The sequence below is a fragment of the Chamaea fasciata genome, unplaced genomic scaffold (assembly GCF_029207755.1).
Source record: "Chamaea fasciata isolate MVZ Bird 193981 ecotype frontalis unplaced genomic scaffold, bChaFas1.0.hap1 SCAF_20, whole genome shotgun sequence".
Taxonomy (NCBI): Eukaryota; Metazoa; Chordata; class Aves; order Passeriformes; family Sylviidae; genus Chamaea; species Chamaea fasciata.
The window spans coordinates 3,274,602-3,295,889 of NW_027094105.1; the positions used below are offsets into that span (position 1 = coordinate 3,274,602).

The following is a 21,288-nucleotide window of genomic DNA, read 5'->3' on the forward strand; positions in this document are numbered from 1 at the left end:
CCCGCGTTCATGTGCCAAAACCAGCTTTATTTTCTCTGCAGCCCACTCCTGGATCAGGGATCTGTGCAGGGAGTGGGGCAGCCCCAAGGATGAGGTGGTAACAGAACATGTGATTGTAGCATTGGCGATGTCGCCGTAGCGTGGGGAGCAAATGTTGGTTGAGCATACTTCAGAGATTTCCTCCTCACTGAAATCTTGACTCTGCAGCCTTATGAATTTTCTCCCATCTGTGGTGGTGTAACTCAGTGCCGTAATTGCAACAGATGGTTGGGCTTTTAAACCATGATGAAGCAAATAACTGAAAGAGGAGAAAATGGAGATTCTTGGGCACTGCAAGGTTCTGCACTGTGGGAAGCATCAGGCTCTGATGTAGATACACATTTGGCATTACCTGGATGTGAGATGCCATCTTCTTAACCCCTATTGTAAAAATCTCTGCTGATATTTGTTGATAGCTCACAGTTCACTACTTTCTCTTAGACAGTGGCCACTCACTGCTGCAATAACTCCTGCAGCTCTGCCATGGCAGCTTTGTGTGGATCATCGTCATCTTTAACCTGCACTGAGCTGACACAGAGCACAGGAGGAAGGTCTAAATTTGTCTTTCTTGCAGGCTGCCAGCTAAAGATAGTTGGTGCAGGTTTGGAGAAAGGAAGTTTATCTTTTCCCCCAAATCTTTGCTTCAATTTACTTTGTGCTTTAGAGGAGATGCACGTTGCCTTTGCAGAAAGCTTCAGCTTCCATAAACCAGTGCAATTCCTGGCATCTCAGCAGCAGGAATGTCAAAATGTCATGGGCTGTTTGGATGATGTCAGAGTTAACCAGGGGCAAGGCATAAATCCTAAAAAAAAGTTTTCTGCCCTTCTTTGAAGTTAGAAGAATTGTGGAGAGCCTATAGCAGAGGCAGCAAAACATCTGAATTTTGGGGATGGTCCTTCAAACAAAATTCTGAACTTCTGGGGGCTTGCAAATGATTTAAAGAAAATGTCCTTATTCTCATAGAAGTGTAAACAAACTAGAGAAAACTAGAGAACAAAGGTAGGGAGCAACCCTTCACTCCCAAGCGTTGGGAAGAAGTGTTCCTGCCCCAAATGATGTCTGCCCATCATAATTATCATTAAAATACACTTTGCAGAGAGGATCTGCATCTTACCTTTGCAGAGAAATTGCTGAAAAGTAACAAACTGGTTAAAAATTACGCTTTTTCCTACCATTAATCAATCTTCTTCCAGTCAGCTAGTGATAGGACAAGGAGAAACAACCTCAAGTTGCACCAGGAAGGTTCAGGTTGGATATTAGGAAAATTTTCTTCACTGAACAAATGGTTAAAAATTGGAAAAGGCTGCCCAGGGAAGTGGTGGAGTCACCGTCTTTGGAAATGTTCAAAACATGAGTGGATGTGGCACTTTGGGATATGTTTTACTGGGCAAGGGAAAGTTTGGTCAAAGGTTGGACTTGATCTTGGAGGTCTTTTCCAACCTTAATGGTTCTGTGACTCTAAGAGAAACTTTGGGCTGACATTACCCTCCTTCTGATATGGGTCTGTCACCCTCCTGCTCTCTGCTGCATCTACAGAGAATGTTATAAAGCCAACATCATTATTTTAAAGAGGGTTTTTTTCAGTTAATACAATCACTTGGATTTATTATTGAAGCTGCCTGTGACATCCTTTTAATCTAGTAATGGTATAACTCTCTAACAGTCTATTTGGAACATCAGCACTAGGGAAGGAGACAGAGCTGGAGAGCTGGAAAATGTGCTCATCCCTAATGCAATTATTAGTACTTCTAAATAACTCATTCAAAAAGAGGGAGAGTCAGTTGCTGACTACATGTTCAAAGGGTTGTTTTTTTTTTTTTCCCACCTTGGGATCCATTTTCATCCCTGGTGGAGGTGTGGAGGAAAGGAAGTCAAAGCAATGACATAACTTGTGCCTTTAGCCCTTTCTGGGAAAACATCCTGTTACACCTCATATCCTTCACAGCAATCCCTTCATTGGCCACAAGCCAGAAAACTCCTGCTAAGGCCAGAGCCTTGTGCACAGCAGCTGAAGAGGTTGGGGACAGCCCCTGGCGAGGTGTGGCTGTGACTCACCCTCGGTGTTTGTGTCACTTGCTGCTGCTCACCCATCCCAAAGCACATCCATGGAGCAGGGCCTTTGGCCACCTGCTCCTGCAGCCAAGCCTGGGGCCTGTTCCAGCATTGTCCTCTGTGCCTGGAGCTGCTCCTTTGTGGGATTGCCTGGCTCCTTTCCTGCTCCAAGGTCAGGGCAAATAAAACTCAGGAGACGTTGTTTTTGAAGTCCCACTCTGAAATTTATTGTCCTTATCTACTATAAACTCACGAGATGTGAGTTCTCTTTAACAAGTCGAAAAAGTGAGCTAAAATGATGCTGTTTGAGGCTATTTAAGTCCCAATTATCCAATAAACAGCTGACATCTATATTATTTATGCTTCTAATCAAATTCTGATCACCTGAAACTAACAGTGCAGACTTCTTTCACCCAGTTACAGAAAACCACCCAGATTGGTGAGGAAGAAGGAAGGGGAAGGTGCAAAAAGGCAACTAATCCACACCCAAAGTTCTCCATCTTGGCTCCCATATATCACCATGCACTAAACCCCCAAATCTAAGTTTTTCACCCTGTGAGATCACACAGTACTATCCAAACTTCACATATACTTCTTCTGTGCTATCACTCAATTTTGGAAGCTTTTTCCAAGGCCTTAGGTCTAATGAGGTGTTTGCCTGAGGGTTGGCACCCTTCAGTTGAGAAAGCTTGAAGTTTTCAGCCTTCAGAGTTCCAATACTCCTCTGCTTTCTTTTTTCATTTCTTGAGTCCCTTCCCCTCCGTGACCTCTGGCCAAAAAACTGGATGGGTGCCACTCCAAGGTGTCCTGGTGGGAGGCAGAGATTTGGCTGGACACTTCTGTGGTGCAGGACAAGGGGAGAGGTTTGGGAGTGTTTTATCTGCTTCCTGTTTTGGGCAAGGACTAGTAACCATCATGATGGATTCAGCAGTTGCCCTGGAGGCTCTGTTCTCCCTTCGCCTGTCCACTTTGGGCACTGCTCTGAAATTTGGGGACAGAGTGCTTCTTATTTGTTGATTTATTTATTTTTTTTACCTGTTAAGAAGCTCAGGAGGAAATCAGTAATGGGAGACAGTTGGGATTATTTTTGAACCATGTTTTATTCCCTCAGTCAACTATAATGGGACTGCAGGAGGCTTTATGAGAAGCTGTAAAAACTCACTGCTGAATGTGGTGGTTTAATAGTCACAGGGACTTTCAAAAAAGAAGATAGTTTATTTTTATGGAACATCCTTAAAAAAAATAAAGGAAGGGAAAAAAGTTAGGAAAAATTTTACAGGGAGAAGGTAAAATAGGCAGGGAGTGCTTCCGGGGGCTGGATGCTGATTGGGAGGGAGAAAGGGCAAAGTGGTATCTAAAGAAGGACAGATGCCATTTACAAGTGGGAAGGGTGAGTGGGATAAAATGGAAAGTGAGAGCAATGGGAGAAGGAAAATGAATTGGGAGGAGTTGGATGATACAAGAGTTGAAGGATGCAATTAGAGAACGGGAAAGAAGAGGAGAGGTGAATGTTAGATTTGGGGTTGGATGTGGAAGCAGAATTTTTGGCAGGAGTGGAGAAGGATAGGGTGAGTGAGAGGTGGCTGCTGAGAGGGGAGGGAGAGGGGCAGGGCTGGGAGAGAAGGGAGGGTGGCTGGGAGAGGGATTTTCCTGACAGAACTGGTGGCTTTCTCTGCTGCTTCTGAGGTGATGGCTGTACCCTGGTATGATTCATGGGGATTTAAGAATACACAATTCCAATATTAAGTTTATTGGTCGTGCCACTAGTTTCTGTACCAGGAATGCAGTTGCCAGAGATGATCTCTGTATGGGATTTACATGGAAAGAAAGACTGATAAGCAGAAAACGCCTCATGTAGACCAAGCTTTCAAACTTTTCTCTCAGAGATAAGGATACCAAAAGTCAGCACTCTCAATAAAAGTCCTTTGGGAGTTTAATCCTAAGTTATGAAATTGCTTCTGCAATGTTCCTTGCGATGACAAACCTCAAAGAAAGGCAGGAACACTTCTGAGCAAACAAATTTTCTTGTATCCAGAATAAATGAGAAAGTGGCTCTTTTATTCCTGCTGAGCACTTAGGCCAGGAATATCCAGACCCAAAGTCTTGGCATGCAGCAGGATTGGAAGGACACAGAGATGTGGTACCTCCATCTTGGCACCTCCTGCTCTTTTTATTGGATAAGAATTTTTTCTTCCCTGTAAGGGTGGGCAGGCCCTGGCACAGGGTGCCCAGAGCAGCTGTGACTGCCCCTGGATCCCTGGCAGCATCCAAGGCCAGGCTGGATGGGACTTGGAGCAGCCTGGGATAGTGGAAGGTGTCTCTGCCCATGGCAGGGGGCAGAGGGGGTGGAATTAGATGATCTTTAAGGTCCCTTCCAATACAAATAATTTTAAAGTCAGCAACTAACAATGAATCTGAAATCCAGCACCAGAGTATTTCAGTTGCAACCTGTGTCCACTCCTGTTAGAAGCTGGTGCTGAGCCTGGATAATGCTGTCCCTGTCTTGGAGACCCCACAGGTCTTGAAATGATGTAGAGAGAGGTCTAAAGCCATTGGCAGATTGAGACAAGAAATAATTTCCATTCCCCTGAAGAATGTAAGTGAATGAATTTTATGCAGATTTTATATACCAGGTTTAAAAGAGCAACACAACCCCCTCAACCAACCAAGCCAAATCCCCAAACAAACCCCAGGATGTCTCATGAGTGGGGAAGGAAAGAGTGAGAGAAAATACCAAGGAGACTAAAGGCTGAAGAGCTTTTCTTCCTCGCTCTGGAGAGGAGCAGCGTAGGTTTAATGGTCTCAGGAGGAGGGATAAGGAAGCTCCAGGCAGCAGAAGTAATTATAGTAAACTGTTGTGGTTTAACCCCAGCCAGGAACTCGGCCCCACACAGCCTCCCCCCTCCCAGCCCTGCGCAGGCATGGGGGAGAGAATAGGAAGAGGAAAAGTGAGAGAACTGCCTTTTTCAGGCTACCTAAAAATAGGGGCCAGACAAAATTAAGGGAATAAGAAACAGGTATATTTACTGAAGGGCCCTCAGGTACATTTAGGGCAGGTGAAACTCCCCAGGGACTACACCCAAAATGGACAAAGGGTCACAGGTTTTCACACTTTTATAAATTGGGTCTATTTGCATATTGGGGTTCATCTCCCAATTACAGCTTTAGGTAATGAAGTCATTTACCCCAAGTTTGCTGCCCCCAACTCACTTTTGTTTCCATCTCTCAGGGCCTGAGGCAGTGAGGTGTCGTTGATCCCCAGGCCTGGAGAGGAACTTGTGGGTTGAGATATGGGCAGCTATCGGTAAAGCAAAAGCCATGCAGGCAAGCAAAGCAAACTGGGGAATCCCTTCCCATCACAGCAGGGGTTCAGGCATTCCCAGGACAGCAGAGCCCTGGTGTGTATGAGGTGAAGACAAGCTCCATTGCTCTCAGTGTTCTTCTCTTCCTCTTCCTGCCTTTGTGTGCTGAGCATGATGCCCTGTGCTGGGGGATGTCCCTTGGGGCGTCCCTGGGCATCCCCACTGGTGGGGTGAGAGGCAGAAAATGTGTTAAAAGGCCTTGTTGGGTAATTGCTGGTCAGTGATAACAAATAAATAAGTTTTCCCTGAGTTATTGACACTGTTTCCAGCACAAATCCAAAGCACGGCCCCACGCCAGCTGCTATGAGGAAAATTAAGTCCATCTCCTAGGCCAAACCAGCACAACTGTGCAGAAAATCAGCTGTTCTGAGAGGGGGTTTGTTGTCTTTGTCAGTGAATATTCTTAACTTTTCCTTTGGATCCTCCCAGGCAGAATTATTCCCTACAGAGTGAAACCCTTGACAGCCCCAAGCTTTCCTTGGGGTGCCACAGGTTCCCTGCCAGCTCGGTGCCTCTGGGGAGCCTCATGCAGGGACACCCAGCCGGAGCCAGATGGAGGATGGATGAGCCCTGGTACAGCCATGGAAGTGCCTCTGTGGATTTCCATTCAGTGTCAGTTTGCCTGAGATGAACCACTGGGAAAGAAAATTAAAGAAAAAAACAAAAACAAAACCAAACCAAAATAAAAACCAACCAATCAATAACAACAACACCAAAAAAAACCAAAACCAAAACCAAAAAACCCACAAAAACAAAGAAGTCCAAAACAAAAAAGAAAGAAAAAAAACAAACAAAAAACAAACACTCCAAAACAACCCAACCCCCCCCCAAAAAAAAAAACCCAAAAAACAGAAACAAAACCAAAAACTACACCAAAAAAAAAAAAAAAGAAAAAAGAAAAAAAAAAGAAAAAAAAAAAAAATAAGGAAGAAACTATCCAGGAGAGCAGCCCTGTATTCCTCTGACCTGCTTCCCACCCTGGTGTGTGCCTCCTGCTACCGTGGGCACTAAGGCTGTAAAAGCTTATTGTCAAATCAATTCTGCTCCTACCGAGCCCGGGGAGACCAGGAGTGTGCCTTGAAATGCCTCAAATCTTGCCCCTCCCTGATGATTTGCAAAGTTTAATTTCTGTAATGGGCTCTGGTGACAGAGGCATTCACTGTTTTTCCAACAGGAATTGCTGAATGTATGAATGACTCATTCTGGAGGCGGGAGATATAATGGCAGCCTTCGATATCCTGATCTAAGGGTGGGGAGGTTGTGTGGGAGGGGAGGAATGGGATACTCTAAGTTAAATTATCCACCTTGCTTCCCCCTTCCTCAGGCAGCCCCTCCTCCTCTCCAAGTCCCTTCCTGGCCTGGGATCAGGATAATACTGAAAGAAGGGAAGGCTGAGGGACCTCCTGTGGGAGATGAAGTTTATAATATATGCATTTGCCTGGAAATGCCATAAGAAATTAATATTACAGAAACGGTGGGACTGCATTAATATTTTAATATTAAATGAATATTTAATTTGAAAGCTTTGATTTGAAAGTGAATGAGACAGCCATGACATGAACAGTCGTGCTGTTCCTGTTAAGAAATGTTAATGATTTATTGACAATGTCGGTAGCAATAACTTTACACTGTTTCAGTTACATAATGCCTTTGAAATATTGGTAAAGTGATTACTGAGAACAAAAAGCAGGCTGGCTTCTGCAGCCCTTTTGGGAAGGGCTTCTGTTAGAAAGAAAGTTGTATTTCCTGCGGAAAGAGGATCCCACCCTGTCCCTCAGAGCGGGGCTGGCTGGGGTTTTGGGCCTCCCTCTCCCCAGCATCAGCATCCCACACCAGTTTGGGGCATCCCTCTGGTCTGGGGTGCCCCCAAACCAACTCTGACAGTGCTTCCTGAAAGTTAGGGCTGATCCTGGAGGAGCTGAGAGCTTCCCAGCGCCAGTTTTCTCAGCCAGCTTCCCACAGTCCCTCCTGCCGTGGACCTTGGCGCCTCTAAAAGCCAAAAATGCCTTGCTCCAGGGTTTCTTCTGGCTGCTCTGGCTGCAGGCAACTCAGGGCTATCTGTTAACTTTCACGCACTCAGTGATCTTCAACATCAAAAACATCTTAATAGCTCGAGCAGGTTTATTTTGTGCATTTCAAAGGGCTGTTGAAGCTGTACCTGTAATTTCTGGGAGCTCTCTTAGGGTTTTGCTCTGGGAACAGGAACACAAACAGGGGTGTTGCCGCACGAGCATCCTGAGTTTAATCTTAAATTGCAGCTGAAATGAGAAGTCCGGGGCTGAGTGGGGCTCCAGTGAACCTGAAGTAGGTGCCTACAGCCTGTAGGCATTTGTTCCAAGGAGTCTGCCTGTATTTTTTTAGACCCCTTGAAAACTCTTAGAAAAAAGCTCTCCTCTGCTGAATAAATAGGGATGTGGAATATTTTTGTGACATGGTCTGTTACCCATTAGCTCAGAACAAGGAAAATTCATCTGAAAAATAATTAAAGAGACACTTTGGCATGGTGTCTTGAAAGCTGTACCATGCTGTAGGTTCCCAATTCCAGAAATGTGTTTCTTCTTAAGGCCAATCTTTGAAAAAAATTAAGAGAAAAATGAAACCTAAATTCACATTGTGACCCAATCTAAACAGACAGAGTGCTTTTTCTTCCTTTTTTCCCCCCTTTTTCCCCTCTCCCTCTTTTAATTTCATGCTGTTGTTACAATCAGCCTTAGTAAAAGTAAGCTGGTGGAATGAGGAAACAAAACCCCAATATAGGATGCGGTTTAAAGAACTGGTTCTTGAGCCTGCTAATCTTTCTCAGTTTTCAATTGCATTTCTCTGATGGCAGCCTTGGTGAATTTTGTGTTGGCAGAAGATGTTACACATAGGATGGAGGCTTGAAATTGAGTCATAAATGTCAGCACAGGTTTTTGCCTGCTGCATCTCTGCCCCTGGACCCTCTGAATTGCAGAATGGTTTGGGCTGGAAGGGACCTTAAAGATTATCTACTCCAAACCCCTCTGTCCTGTGCAGGGACACCTTCCACTATCCCAAATCCTCCAAGCCCTGTCCAACCTGACCCTGGACATTTCCAGGGATCCAGGAGCAACCACAGCTTCTCAGGGCACCCTGTGCCAGGGCTTCACTACACTAAATAAATAATTTCTACCTAATATCTGATCTAACTCTGTTCTCTGTCAGTGGGAAGCCATTCCCCTTTGTCCTGACACTCCAGGCCTTTGTCAAAAGTCTCTCTCTGTTCCTTTTTGGCCCCTTCAGGCCGTGCAAGGCCACACTGAGCTCACCCCAAAGCTTCTCCTCTCCAGGTGAACACTCCCAGCTCTCCCAGATTTTCCTCCCAGCAGAGCTGCTCCATCCCTCTGATCCCCCTGGGGCCTCCCCTGGATCTCTCCAGCAGCTCCAGGTCCTTCCCATGTTCAGGTGGATTCTAGGTGATGTTTGGAGGAGTGAAGGCCCTTGATGTTTTCCAACAAGTGGGGTCACACAAGGCAATCAAAAAGGATTAGATCAGCTCCATCCCCTTGTCAAGTACAGCCATGGTTAGCAAAGGCCAGCTCTCACTGCGACCTGGTAGAAAATTAGCATGGAATATGTAAATGTCACCTCCCATTTAAATTCTTCACTTCCTCTGACATAACTGGAAAAGTAGGCACCATCATACCTTGATTTTGTTTGATTTGTCTCAACCTGTGCAGCAGGACCCATCACCCCACTCACCTTTGGTGAGAAAGTTCCCCACATTCCCCATGAAGTCATTGCTGTAAATTCCACAGGCAGCTTTTCCTATTAAAATCTGGCAGTACCCTCCTTGCCACAAAGCTTGCACGGAATTGGAGCAGATGACATTTTAAGAGCTGAAATATTGTGAATACTCCTAACAAAATTGATTTCATTTGTCAATAAAAAAGCCTCACTTTTTTTCATAGGAACCGCTCAGTAAACTATTCTGACAACAACTCAAGGCTGATCAAATTAAAATCAGCCCCAGCTTTTTTCACAGATGAACTGATCTGAAAAGTTTTGGTATCCTAGAAAGAGTGGTTAACCTTTCTGGGCAGGTCCTATAGCATTTAATAACAAAGGGTACCTTCTTGTATAAATATTATGAACTATGGAATTTAATGAGATTTGTATTGCACTATAGAAATGTACTTTGGAGAATTAATTTTGAAGTCTGTAGGTTTAAATGTTTTCTAAAAATAGTACTGAATATATACAGGGCTTTGTGCTTCTATGTCTATTTAGTTGGGGAGAATGTTTTCATGTATTATTTGGTGCACTTTTCATTTTCCTCATCCCTTTTTAAAGCATTGGTGGCAAAGGAATGAAAGGAGGCTATTTTTTGCTCCAGGATAAATTTTGATATTTCAATTCCAATTTTTGCCTCCTGAGGAATTTTTCTATTTTCTTGAGATTCTTAACCAGGTCATTCACTCACTGATGGGTTTAATTACCTGCCTGAGCAGCGGAGCTGAGCTGCCCTTTCAGCAGCACGGCCCGTGCAGCATGTCCAATTCTGCACACAGATGTGCCCGTGCAGGAACCAGCAGCTTTCAAAGAAGGATACAGGAGATCACCTCCAACACAAACAGAGGTTGTGGCTCTCTCAGATCCAGCTCTCTGCAGCTTTTATAGCTGTCCATGTGATGTGTTCTGGTTTGCTATGCTGGTGGGCAAACAGGGGCTGACACTGGCTGGTGAGCTGTGCTGCATCAGAGAGATCTGCGACGTCCCACTGGAGAGCCGGGTATCACCTCCCAGAGCAAAGGGAATTTTTTGAAAATGCTGTTAAATGCATTAACAATGAGCTGGGGATGAAGTCGAAACCCTGCTTTAGACATCTCGACTGAGAGTTGCCATACAAGTGCAGCCAGTGGTGGGTCTTGGCTGAAAATGTATTTATACATTTAGACAGATGGAGATGGACTTCACTTGTTTAAACTCAGCTTTAGTGCAGACGAAAGCAATAGGGGGTGGCGGGGAAAGCACAGGCTGCCACCACCCTCACATATGGCAATTGTTTCCCATAAAGCTTGCTGTATTGTATTTATTTCATCCCCTGACATATCACGGGAAGCCACTGATGCCAAACTTTTAGCCAAAAAAAGCCCCCAACCTGCAGATTTTAGTGAGGGCTGTCCTCCAATTTATTTGTGTTTTGATGTTGGCTTTCTTTTTCCTTCTGCTTTTCATCTGTCTGGTTTCTATTTCCACTCTTTCTGTTCTTCCCTCCTCTGTTTTGTTTTGTCTTGTTTTGTTTTTTTACCATGTTTGAGGAATCTCAGTTGCACTGGGAAGCCCGGGAGGTATGAGTGGAATGCTTGGATTTAATACATCCTTGCCTGAACTCTCTTTTGACAAATCAATTAATATCTGTGGGTTCTGGGGGCAGAGCATTGGGGGGCACAGGAAGATGAAGCAGCTGGGGTGCAAGGCTGGAATGAGGCTGGGGAAGCTTGGCTCCGATCAGGAGGGGAGGATTGGGGAGGGGCTGCTTCAGGTGCAAGGGGATGACACAGAAAGTTATGAGATTTTTCAAATTCTGGAGCTAAGCACATGACTGCAAAGACTCACTACAGCTTCCAGGCAGACAGGCAACCTCACTCTGCAGTGCCAGGTCCTGCCTTGTTCTGAGCTCCAGGCCTAAGGGTGATCCACACAGCTGGCAGAGGTTGCTTCCCATGCCAGGAGTGCTGTTTGGTCCCAGGGAGCCTCCTGTGCCAGCCTGGGGCAGAGGCTGCCCTTGGCTGGTTGATGGGGGATCTCAGGGTGCCGAGTGTTGCTGGGGATCAGGTGCCTGTGAAGGTTTCAGGGAAGGACTTGACTTGTGTTCTGGGTGCCGTGAATTCAGGACAAACTTCTCCCTTCAGATCTGCTGCTGAGGGCTGGGAGGGTTCCCCTCTTGGCTCCATCCCTGGTGTGCATGGGACTCTGCAGCTGTGTTTTTCAAATGCCATTCAAATGAAAGCAGAGAGGGGAAATCCCGTTTCACTGGGAATAGCTCTCAAATGACGAGCAGTTTTTCCTCTGAATTCTGTCTTTTGGCTTTCCTGCTGCAGACTGACATATGGTGTCTTCCTCTTGATCAATTTGTTTATCGTTTGTTTGATTATCATCTCCAATAGCAAGACATGGCAGGTCTCTTTTATTAATCCTGTTAGTACTGGCTTTGGAGCAGAAATCTGGTTTAGGAAAAACATTTGGGTATGTTAAACTTTCTTCAAGATGCTGCCTGTGTGAATACCAAATCATGCATGGCCCTGATGTATTTGAATTTTCTAGGTTATTCCTGAGCCTTACATTTCCATCTGTTTGGGTCCTGCTCCTTGTCTTTCCCTGCGTGTATGTGCATGCCAGCACCAAACTTCCTTTCTGGCTTTCAGAGCAGCTTGTGTGGCTCTTCTGAGAGAAAAGCACAGGCAGAACCCTCTTCTCCATCCCCATCTCCTGGACCCACCTCTCCCCCAGTGATGCCACCCTGTCCCAGGGAGCCCACCCTGGTGTGGGGGGCTGGAGAGCCACCCCATTGCTTCTCCTGGGTTCCTCCTCCAGGAGAGCCGCTGCTGACCTCGCTCTCATTAATGTTTGTAAAGTGATGTATGGTTTGAGGAAGATGTCAGAGCAAAGCCCTGGAAGAGTGATGACCTCCCATGTATCTTCTGAGCAGGTACCCAGACAGCAGAGGCCCCCTGTGCCCCCCCAGGGCAGCCCCCCTCCTCTCTCTGCACCCCTTCAGGCTATTTATCTTCTGGGGAGGACATTAGGAGGTCTAGGAGAAGAGTTTAGGCTCCAGAGCTCTGTCAGACCTTGACCTCTGGGCTGGGACTTGCTGTGGGGAGGTGGGTTATTAACAGGGACTGCAGTGGTGTGGGTTGTGTGTGGATACACGGGTGGAACATCTGCTGATGCACCCCGTGTTTACAAAGCCCTGGCTAAAAAGAAAAACCACATTTTTTCTTTCAGTTGCAGGGTTACTTGACTGTCTGCTGCTGTCAGATACATCTCTGGTTCAGTGGAATAATTTGTTCTCTGACAATTCCTCACGGTTTGCTCTTGGCTGCTGCGGGAGCCTGGCTGCCCCTGTGCATTCCAGAGGTGGATTTGAGGTGGTCCCAGCAGAGGTCAGGGTGGGCTAGTGGGTCCTGTCATGGACACAGCTCTCTCAGGGGAGCCCAAACACAGTGACAGGGCTCAGGGATGAATAAAGCAATGGCTGTGTCCCTCTCCTGCAGCCATAACCAGGTACCAGTGTTTGCAAATCACCAGGAGATGGAAATCACCAGGAGATGGAAATCACCAGGAGTTTTTTCCTTCCTGGCCAGTTGACTGCTTGTCCCTATTCCTTCCCAGCCAGGTCCTATTCTCTTCCAGCTTTGGATGCAACCCCAGAAATACTGGAGGATTTATGGCTTTTAGGTGAGATGGTTTGGGAAACATATTTCCATCTTGCGTTATGGAAAACCAGGGGATCTCCTCATGCACTCTGTAGGCTTTTCCCCATTTTTTCATGGAGTCTCCAGAATTCCTCCTGGGGCAAACAGTGCAGAAGAGACAAACACAGTGCTCTGCAGTTCTGGCTCTTATCATCATGATTTCATCTGGGAATCTTAAATCTCTGGGTGAGCAGGCTTTTAAAAGAGGCGATTTTTTAGGCCTCTTAACTGAGAGGGGAAAGTGAGGCAAAGAGGTTTTGTTGGGATTTTAGCCTTGTCTGAGAGGAGCAGGTGGCTCCAAGCAGTGCTCTTGATAGAGGAGCAATGCCAGGAAGACCTGGGGAGGCTGCTGAGAGCTTGTCCCTGCCAAGGGCACACAGGGATGGGCTGGGGGCTGTGGGCACCTGCTGAGACCCACGAGGTCCTTCCTCCTCTCAGCACCTTTTTCTTTAGGCTGTGATTTTGCTGCCCCCAACAGTCTGCTGGGTTTGAACCTGCCTGGTGCTCTCCCACATCAAGGTGTTGCCCTGGAGAAGTGGGATGTGAAGGGTCTGGTCCAAAACTCGCCCTGTGAGACCCACTGGGGCTGCTCCCATAAATCTGGTGTTTCCCCAAGTGCATGTTTTTGGTCACAGGGACACGACCTTGGAGGGACACCATGCAGGTGAGGTCACAGTTGTTCTCTTTTCATGCCTGAGCAAGGATTTCAATCAGGGCAGGATTTCAGTGCCAGGATTTCACCTGGAGAGCCCATCCTGAGTGCCCAGAATTAGACTACTCAGTCCAAATCAAAATGGGTCCACTAATTTAATCAGCATTTACATGGTTTAATTGTGCCCCTTTGCTTACATCATCTACCGTGGCTTATCTCTCTCACCACAATGTAGAACAGAGATTTTTTTTTGCCCCACCCCCCAGAATGTATTTCAAGAATGCGGTGAAAAAAAAATACAAAGAATATATGTAACTTCTTCTGGAAATACAATATTTCATGAGGGAAATTTGAAGGATAAAGTAACTGAATTCCAGGCAAACAGGCATCAGTATTGTTAGGAAATACAGCTCTCTGCAGGGCAAAAAAGAGTGGTATGCCACGTTTAAATAGGAATTTATAGCCACTGACTGCAAATTACCTTATAAAATTACTGAAACCTTCATAAAGTCATCAATTATGCGTTTAGGCTTGATTGTCATTTATTGCACTTCTTAATTGTTCAGTAAACTTTTCTGGATTAAAGGGTATGTTTCAAATTGACATGAGGCCGTTTTATTGATGTAAATTACCAGAGTATTTTACATAAGGGGCAGCTGAGGGACCAGCAGCAGAAGAGTCTCTTATCCACTGACAAAGGCAACACGGAGCTAGTGTTGTGATTTCGAGTGAGTGGAGTTGTGTGGAATGATCAGTGTGCTGGCAGAAGTTTTAAATCTTTAAAATCAGGATTGTTATCAGTACAGAGTGCGACAGTGGAGGCAGAACACAGACTTTTAATCACTCTGTTTAAAACAAGAGGAGGGACAGCAGATAGAGAAAACATTGAAAAATCTGGTGGATTTACACTGAGTCCACTCCAGGTCTTCTGTTAAGTCTTTTCCAAGACAGAACATGTTTCACATGTTTTTACTGTTGGCTTTTTTTCAGTTATTAGCATTTCATTCATTAGTGTTTCCTCGGGCTCACAAGGAGCTGTGGCCACATATCACCCAATGCAACCCCTGTACCACCTCTATGTCAGAAAGCAAGTGGCTCTATCTCTCCTACAAGGTGCTGGACTTCCTGGGATCCACAACCCAGGATGCCCAAATCCCCTTTTCTCTGGAGCTATTCTCAGCTCTCTGGGTTTCATTCCATGCTGTTCTGTGGAGGCAGCATGATTCCGATCATACCATTGCTGATTGCATAAAATATGCCCCAAATCCAACACGTTGTGCTAAAATCTGGTGTCTGGGCGCTGTCTGATTCTGAGCAGAGTGGCTGTTGGACTGTGTTCCACCCATCCTCAACCCAAGCCAAGCTGGGAGAGACTTGATTGGGATATCGGTGAGGGGTAAAAACCATTAAACCTCTGCTGTGATTGATGGAGTTGTGCACGGAGAGGACAAATATGCACAAATACTTACCCAGAATAGTAGGGCCTCAATTCAGCTGTATCTGGCAGACTTTTCAGCTCAGCTTTCAAGAAATATTGTTTTTAATTGACCTTCGTGTGAGCAATTTGAAGAGCCAGCGCCGCTTTTCGCTAGGAGAGTTTCAAGCATGGAAACTCCCATCGTATGTAAAATTAGTAATTTTACTGTATCATGACTGATTAAACCTGACCCCCAGGGAGCCAAAAATAATGCTGTGTGACTTCCTTGCCCAATTAACACAGAACAAATGTGAAAATGTGTACATTACAGCAAATTGTGTGCTAATTGGCCTCGGAGAAATACTAACGACGAGGAAGAAATGGGCATGTAATTTCAAACATATTTGAGAGGTTTCACAGTCTGCTTGCAAATAGGAGGGAAAAAAAGTCAAAATTTGACAAAACCATTATTTGTTATGATTTATTCACTCAGCTCCAGTCTTGAACCTGGGAGTTATTGGCAGCTTCAGCTAAGATTCCTGCTGAGTATTTCTCCTTATAATGACTGCATACAGCATTTAGCTCAATGCTATTTTTTGGCATAGTGTCATAAATATCTATTTTAATTCTTCTCTCTATATGTGTAACTAGGGTTAGATGCTTTTTATTTTTTTTTTGCCTTTTTCTCATGAAAATACCTCTAGATGCAAGACAATCTCCCACTCCCTTTCCTGAGGAGAATATTCCCCATAAGTGCAGCAGTAGGATTATTCTCCTTGGGCAGGAACCTCTCTGCCAGGTCTATACATCATTTAAGTACTGGCTTAAGGAGAGAATAAATGTCCATCTGTGCAGGGGAGAGTTTCATCTGGTCAGGGATGTTAGATACAACCCGCAGACGTAAGGAATCCAAGATTTACTCACTATTCCTAAAATCAAATCTCTTCCGCTTCATTTTTCTATCACACCTAGAGTTTATATATTACATTTTCTCTATGCTTTCATTATGTCTTTGGAATAAAACCGATTGAAGATGTAATTTGTGGGCTAGAGGTAAATCCCATCTTTCCATGCTTTCTTCTGTCTTCTATAAGTACGGATAGCCAAGCTCTGGGCTTTCCCTCTGCAGCAAGAATATCCCAGAATTTGTTTCTGGAGCTGCAGGCTGATGCATTGGAGTGTGACTTGGTCACAGTGAAACCCTTTTGTAAGAGATAGAAGGTCAAGTGTGGCCAAAATTAAATGATGCAGTTCTGTCAAATTGAAGTGTTTCAGTAATTTTCCTTGATGATTTCAGCCAAATCATGATGTCCCTAAGAAACACCACGATTTCACAGAATTAACTTTTTCTCCTGGAAAAGACTGGAACCAGCATTATTTTAAGAGCCTGCCCTCCCAGCCTTGACATGTGCAAAAAGTTCCCAGGGACCTCAGAGGAGTTGTCATGTGGAGAAAGCAGTGTCCTGGCAGCAGGATTACTCCTGGTTTAGCTCTTGCTGAAGTTGAACAGGTTCACTTTAAACTTTTGCATTTTTTGGTTGATTTGCAGTGTCCTCTACGAGCCAAGTTAGAACAGTGCAGTGAAGCACTTAGCCCTGATCTTTAATTGTTTCTGCCGAGCAGGCACAGAGACAGAAATGTCTTTTTCACATCCCTATGAGTTCTTTGGGACAGCTCTAGGAGTTTGTACCATTTATTTCCCAGTTAAATATTTCCTCCGGGTTGTTGAGGGGCTTAATGTCTTGGAGGTCGTGTATTAAAAACTTTGTAGATGCTTACCAGTATTTTGTCTTTCTTGTAAGATGAGTTGTGGTGGAGGGATGGGCTGGAGAATTGAGAGGGGCTCTGAGCCTGTGGTTCTGGTTGAATTCTGGTGGGACTTTGTGGATAAACCCAGCACCACTGAAAATCCAATTGTGTATTGTGGGGTGTTCAAATTAGTAAGAAACTTTAAAAATAACATCTTTTGGAAGACTTGTGAGCGTGCAGCAGCCCTTTCTCATTGGAAAAACTGATTTTCGCTACTGTTATAATGTATATTTTAAGTGGAAGTTGTCAGAACTAAGTGATGCTAACAGGGGAATCTGCAGAAACAGAAAGATGCCAGTCCCAGGAAAACTCTGGTGCATGCTCCTTGCTGAAAATTGATGGGAAAGTAGGATGTGACAATCATCAGTTTAGAGCTGGAAGAGGAAGATGATGTGAGTGGTGTGAGAGTTAAATCACACTGGATTTGGTGTGATTTAACTTGGCTTCACTGGATTTTGTCAGAGGGGAGCAGTGGCCCGGACACTTCGTGAGCGCCACTGCCAAGTCATTTCCACTGATTAGGGACTTAGAAAAATCCTTTTTGTTGCCATCAGGGGGAGCTTTTGAGATCTTTCAAGAGTGAAAAAAAAAATAGTAAAAAAAAAAAAAAAAAAAAAAAAAAAAAAAAAAAAAAAAAAAAAGGAAAGGAAGAAAAAAAAGAAACGTCCCAGTTCAGAAACAGAGATCTACAAACCAGCAAGCAGCCAGGAGCTTACCTGTGGCTACAGCCAAGCCAAGGAAACCAGGGGAGCTGAATTCCTTAGGCTGAAAAATTACCAATATTGAGAGAGGATTTTTTTGACTCAATCCACCAATAAAATTATCAATTGATTTTTTTTAAAATTATTATTTCCAAAAAATAACCCAGGAGTCTTTGGAGCACTCAAAAGCCAAATCCTACTCTGTTGCTACAGCTTCTGGAAGGCAAATGCTCTTCAAAAAGCTTCTCTCCTTTTAGCTCCTGATGATTCGATGGGGACCTTTGATGCAACATTTGGATTAGCTGCACACAACTGCACTGAGGGGGACCACAAAAGGGGGAGCCTGGCTGATTGCATAACTTTGAGAAAATAATAAGAGGAAAAGAAGGAATTAGAAAAAGAGAGAGAGAGAGAGAACGAGAGAGAGAGAGAGAGTGGAAAAGAGAGAAAGAAAGAAAGCAATTAAAAAAAAATATCTGAGACTCAAGTTTCAAGACTCTTTATGTGCTGCAGAGGAGCATAAGGTTTACCAGCAAAGTGCAACGGGGAGTCTGAGAGGAGAAATAGCTTTCTCTTTTGCCAAGAAAAAAAAAATAGGAATGTGTGTTTTGGACTGAACTGAGAAAGAAAGCTGGGGAGATTGCAAAAAGGGGGGTGCAGGGTTTTTTTCACATTGATCCATTCATCCTGATTGTCTTCTTTAAAAAAAAAATAAATAAGGGAGGGGGAAGTGATAGGGGGAAAGAAGGAGAGAGGAAAAGAAGGGGGGAAAAGGAAAACAGCAAAAGTGTTTGAACCTCTGGAGCTATCTGCTCCTTCAAGCTGATTGATTAGTCATGATCCCTGCAGTTTTAATGGGAATCATTCAATTGGGAAGGTGGAGCACCCTAGAGTAGATTAGCATATTCTTGTTTACTCATCTTCTGAGGGGCTTTTTCTCTTTTCTTTCATTTTGTGGAGAAGAAGGGAGGGGGGGAGGTTGGGGGAAAGGAGGGGGTTGTGGCTTATGTTATAAAGGAGGCCAAAAAAATAAATAGATTAGAGCATCTTTTGGGGGGAGGGAAATCAGTGGGTCTGAGTCTTGGAGAAAGCTGGGGGGTTGTTTTGGTTTTTTGTTTTGTTGTGTGTGTGTGTGTGTGAGTGTGTGTGTGTGTTTTTTTTTTTAAGAAGAAAAAAAAAATAAAGGGAAGAAAATTCAGCAGAGAAAAGAAGAGAGAGAGGAGTTCCAGCTGTGGAGGAATAGAGGAGAAGAAGACAGATAGAGAAGGAAGAACAGAGAAATACATTTCAACCAAGAAGGAGTTTTGATTTATTTGATTTTTTATTTGTTTTAAGGAGAAAAAAAAATCTATAAGCAGGAAAAAGAAAGAAAGAAAAAGAAAAAAAGAAAAGAAAAAGCAACTGAGAAGGGTTATAAAAAGAGCAAATACCAAGAAGGGTGAACAAGAGAAGAAAGTCAAGGCAAGGAGGAGCCCAAAGCTGGCAGATCGGGAGGATTTGCAGGGGAGAAGGGGGGGGAAGATTGGAAATGCAGCTCTGGAGTTTGCTGCTGCCTCTTGCGCTTCTCTGTACAGCCCTAGCCAGTGGACCCGAATGTGGGATGGACGAGCGCTCCCGCAGGGCACGAAGGGACACCAGGCACAGCCGCCAGCTCCTCCACACTGCCCCGGGCACCTGTGCCACCAGGTTAGCCCGAGGAAGGCGCTCCACTGCTGGGCTGGAGCCTGGGCATGTCCCCCGCAGGAGACAACAGCGGGAGGTAAAGGACGAAGAGGAGTCCCTTACCCCGAGCAGGGCGCTCTATTTCAGTGGCCAAGGTGATCAGCTGCGGCTGAAGGCAGACGTTGAGCTGCCCCGAGATGCCTTCACTTTGCAAGTGTGGCTGAAAGCCGAAGGCGGACAGAGATCCCCGGCTGTCATTGCAGGTAGGTCCGGCCGTGCCTGTGGCTGCAGCAGCATCCCCGCTCCGTGCCGGGAGCCGGCGGAGCGGGCGGCTGGAGGCGTGCGTGTGTCCGGGAGCGGGCTGTGCACACCCAGCCCCGCGGGAGCGCCCCGCGGCACACCGGGGATGGCAGCGCCTCTCCGCCGACACGCCTTGGCCCCGACACATATCCCGGGAGATCCCGGAGCTCTGCAGACCGCCTGGAAGTATAGGCTCGCAGGAAAAGTTATGTAAACTTTTGCACAGGGGGAACGGCAGCGCCCTGGGGGTAGTTTCTTGGCTTTCCTGGGTGCGCGGATTGAGGTGCGGGTAGAAGAGGCAGCTCTTACGGTGGGGTTTTTTTGGTTTTTTTGGTCTAATTTTCAGGTTGGAAAACTGTAAGTAGAGCATTTGAAAGTGGCTTGTTTGTATGTATGGAAAGAAATGTATGTGACTGGTGTGTGGCTGCAAAGAAACGCATATCTGAGGTCCCCCTACGATTTCCTTGGTTTTATTGGCTTTTTAGTGTACTCCACTGTTCGCTCTTTAGATGCAGTGTTAGCATGTGGTTTCCAAAAAGCTATAAAGGAACTTTTTGGCCATTGTGAAACCTCAAATGAATCAAATGAGTTTATAAAGTTCCCAACCCCTCGACACTCAGCTACGGCTGGGACTCGCACTGCAGCTAGAGGATGTGTGGAGTATTTTTGTCTCCCCTTAGAAATGGCAAGTGTAACATCAATGATTCTAAGGTCAAACAGCCCTATAAAATCATTTAGTACTCAAAGCAGCTACCAGTCTAAGCTGTCTGAGCTGGACAATAACAAGGAGTATTGCACTTTTCTTATTTAAATTTTATGAGCCCATCCTGAATTTGGGTCCCTCTCCCCGCGTTCGCTCCCTCTCCCCCTCCCTCCCTCCCACCATCTCCCGCCCTTTCCTCGCTTTAGTGATAAAGTGAAGCAAAGTTGTCGTGAAATCGGATACTTTTCGGAGGGTTACAAACCCTTATAAATGTCGCCACATCCATCTTTGCTCTGAAGGAAGTCACAGAAAATGGAAATGCCTTTAAAAAAAAAAAAAATTAAAAAAAAAAAAAAAAAGGAAACAAGTCAGAAAGAGAAACGGGTATTGGGGGGCGGGGGGGGAAGACATGTTTTACAGTTCTTTTGGCAAGGAGATTCCCTGAAAGTACAAAGTTTCCATGTCCTAGGATGCCTTAAAGAGACAGGGAGGATTTCCCCTTTCCCTTTAAGCGGAGTCACTTCCTCGCAGGAGGCAGCGCTGCCTGTGCCGGTGGCGCGGCTGCCCCGCCAGCCCCGCTCGCTGTGTCCCCTGCCACCCTCCCTCCTGCCACATCCCCGGCCCCTCTGCCCCAGCCCCGCTGCCCTCCCGCAAGAAAGTTGCTTTGTCCTAAAGAAAACAGAAACTGAGATGAACTCAGCCGTGCTTTTCCTTAACTTTCCCTGATCCCAGCCGCTCCGCCCGCTTGCGGGGAGGGAGACGCGGTTTGTGCGGGGCTGCCGGGGTGGGCAGGAGGTGCCGGGCACGGGCTGGTCCCGTGTGCCTTCAGAGCGGTGATTTCATGGGTGAACCACATTATTCCTCGCTTTATTCCCCCTGGCTTTCTCACACTCTGCTCTTCTGGTTCCCAACCCTAACTTAAACCCCAGGGCTCGAAGTGCTTCCCTTTCAAGTTAGGAAAGGCAGAACTGGGGTTTACACAGAATCTCATCAGTACCAAAACAGGGTCAGTATGTTTTTTAATGTGTTTAATCCAACACCTAGGACCCCATGTCTGTGTTTGGTGCAAGTGTCTCTAATTCTCACAACAGGGAACCTAGACAAACACACACAAAGATCATTTGTAGTAAAATGCTTTAATTGGATGGGGGAGGT

General features: G+C 45.5%; 1 protein-coding gene across 1 annotated transcript in view; it reads left to right on the forward strand.

Moving 5' to 3' along the window:
- Positions 1 to 18,514: 18,514 nt before the first annotated feature.
- Positions 18,515 to 21,288, forward strand: part of PAPPA (pappalysin 1) — a 174,535-nt gene continuing 171,761 nt past the window's right edge. Inside the window, exon 1 of the mRNA XM_066201131.1 lies at positions 18,515 to 19,393. Coding sequence (XP_066057228.1) covers positions 18,997 to 19,393 — 397 coding nt within the window. The 5' untranslated portion in view covers positions 18,515 to 18,996. The remainder of the gene's footprint in view (positions 19,394 to 21,288) is intronic.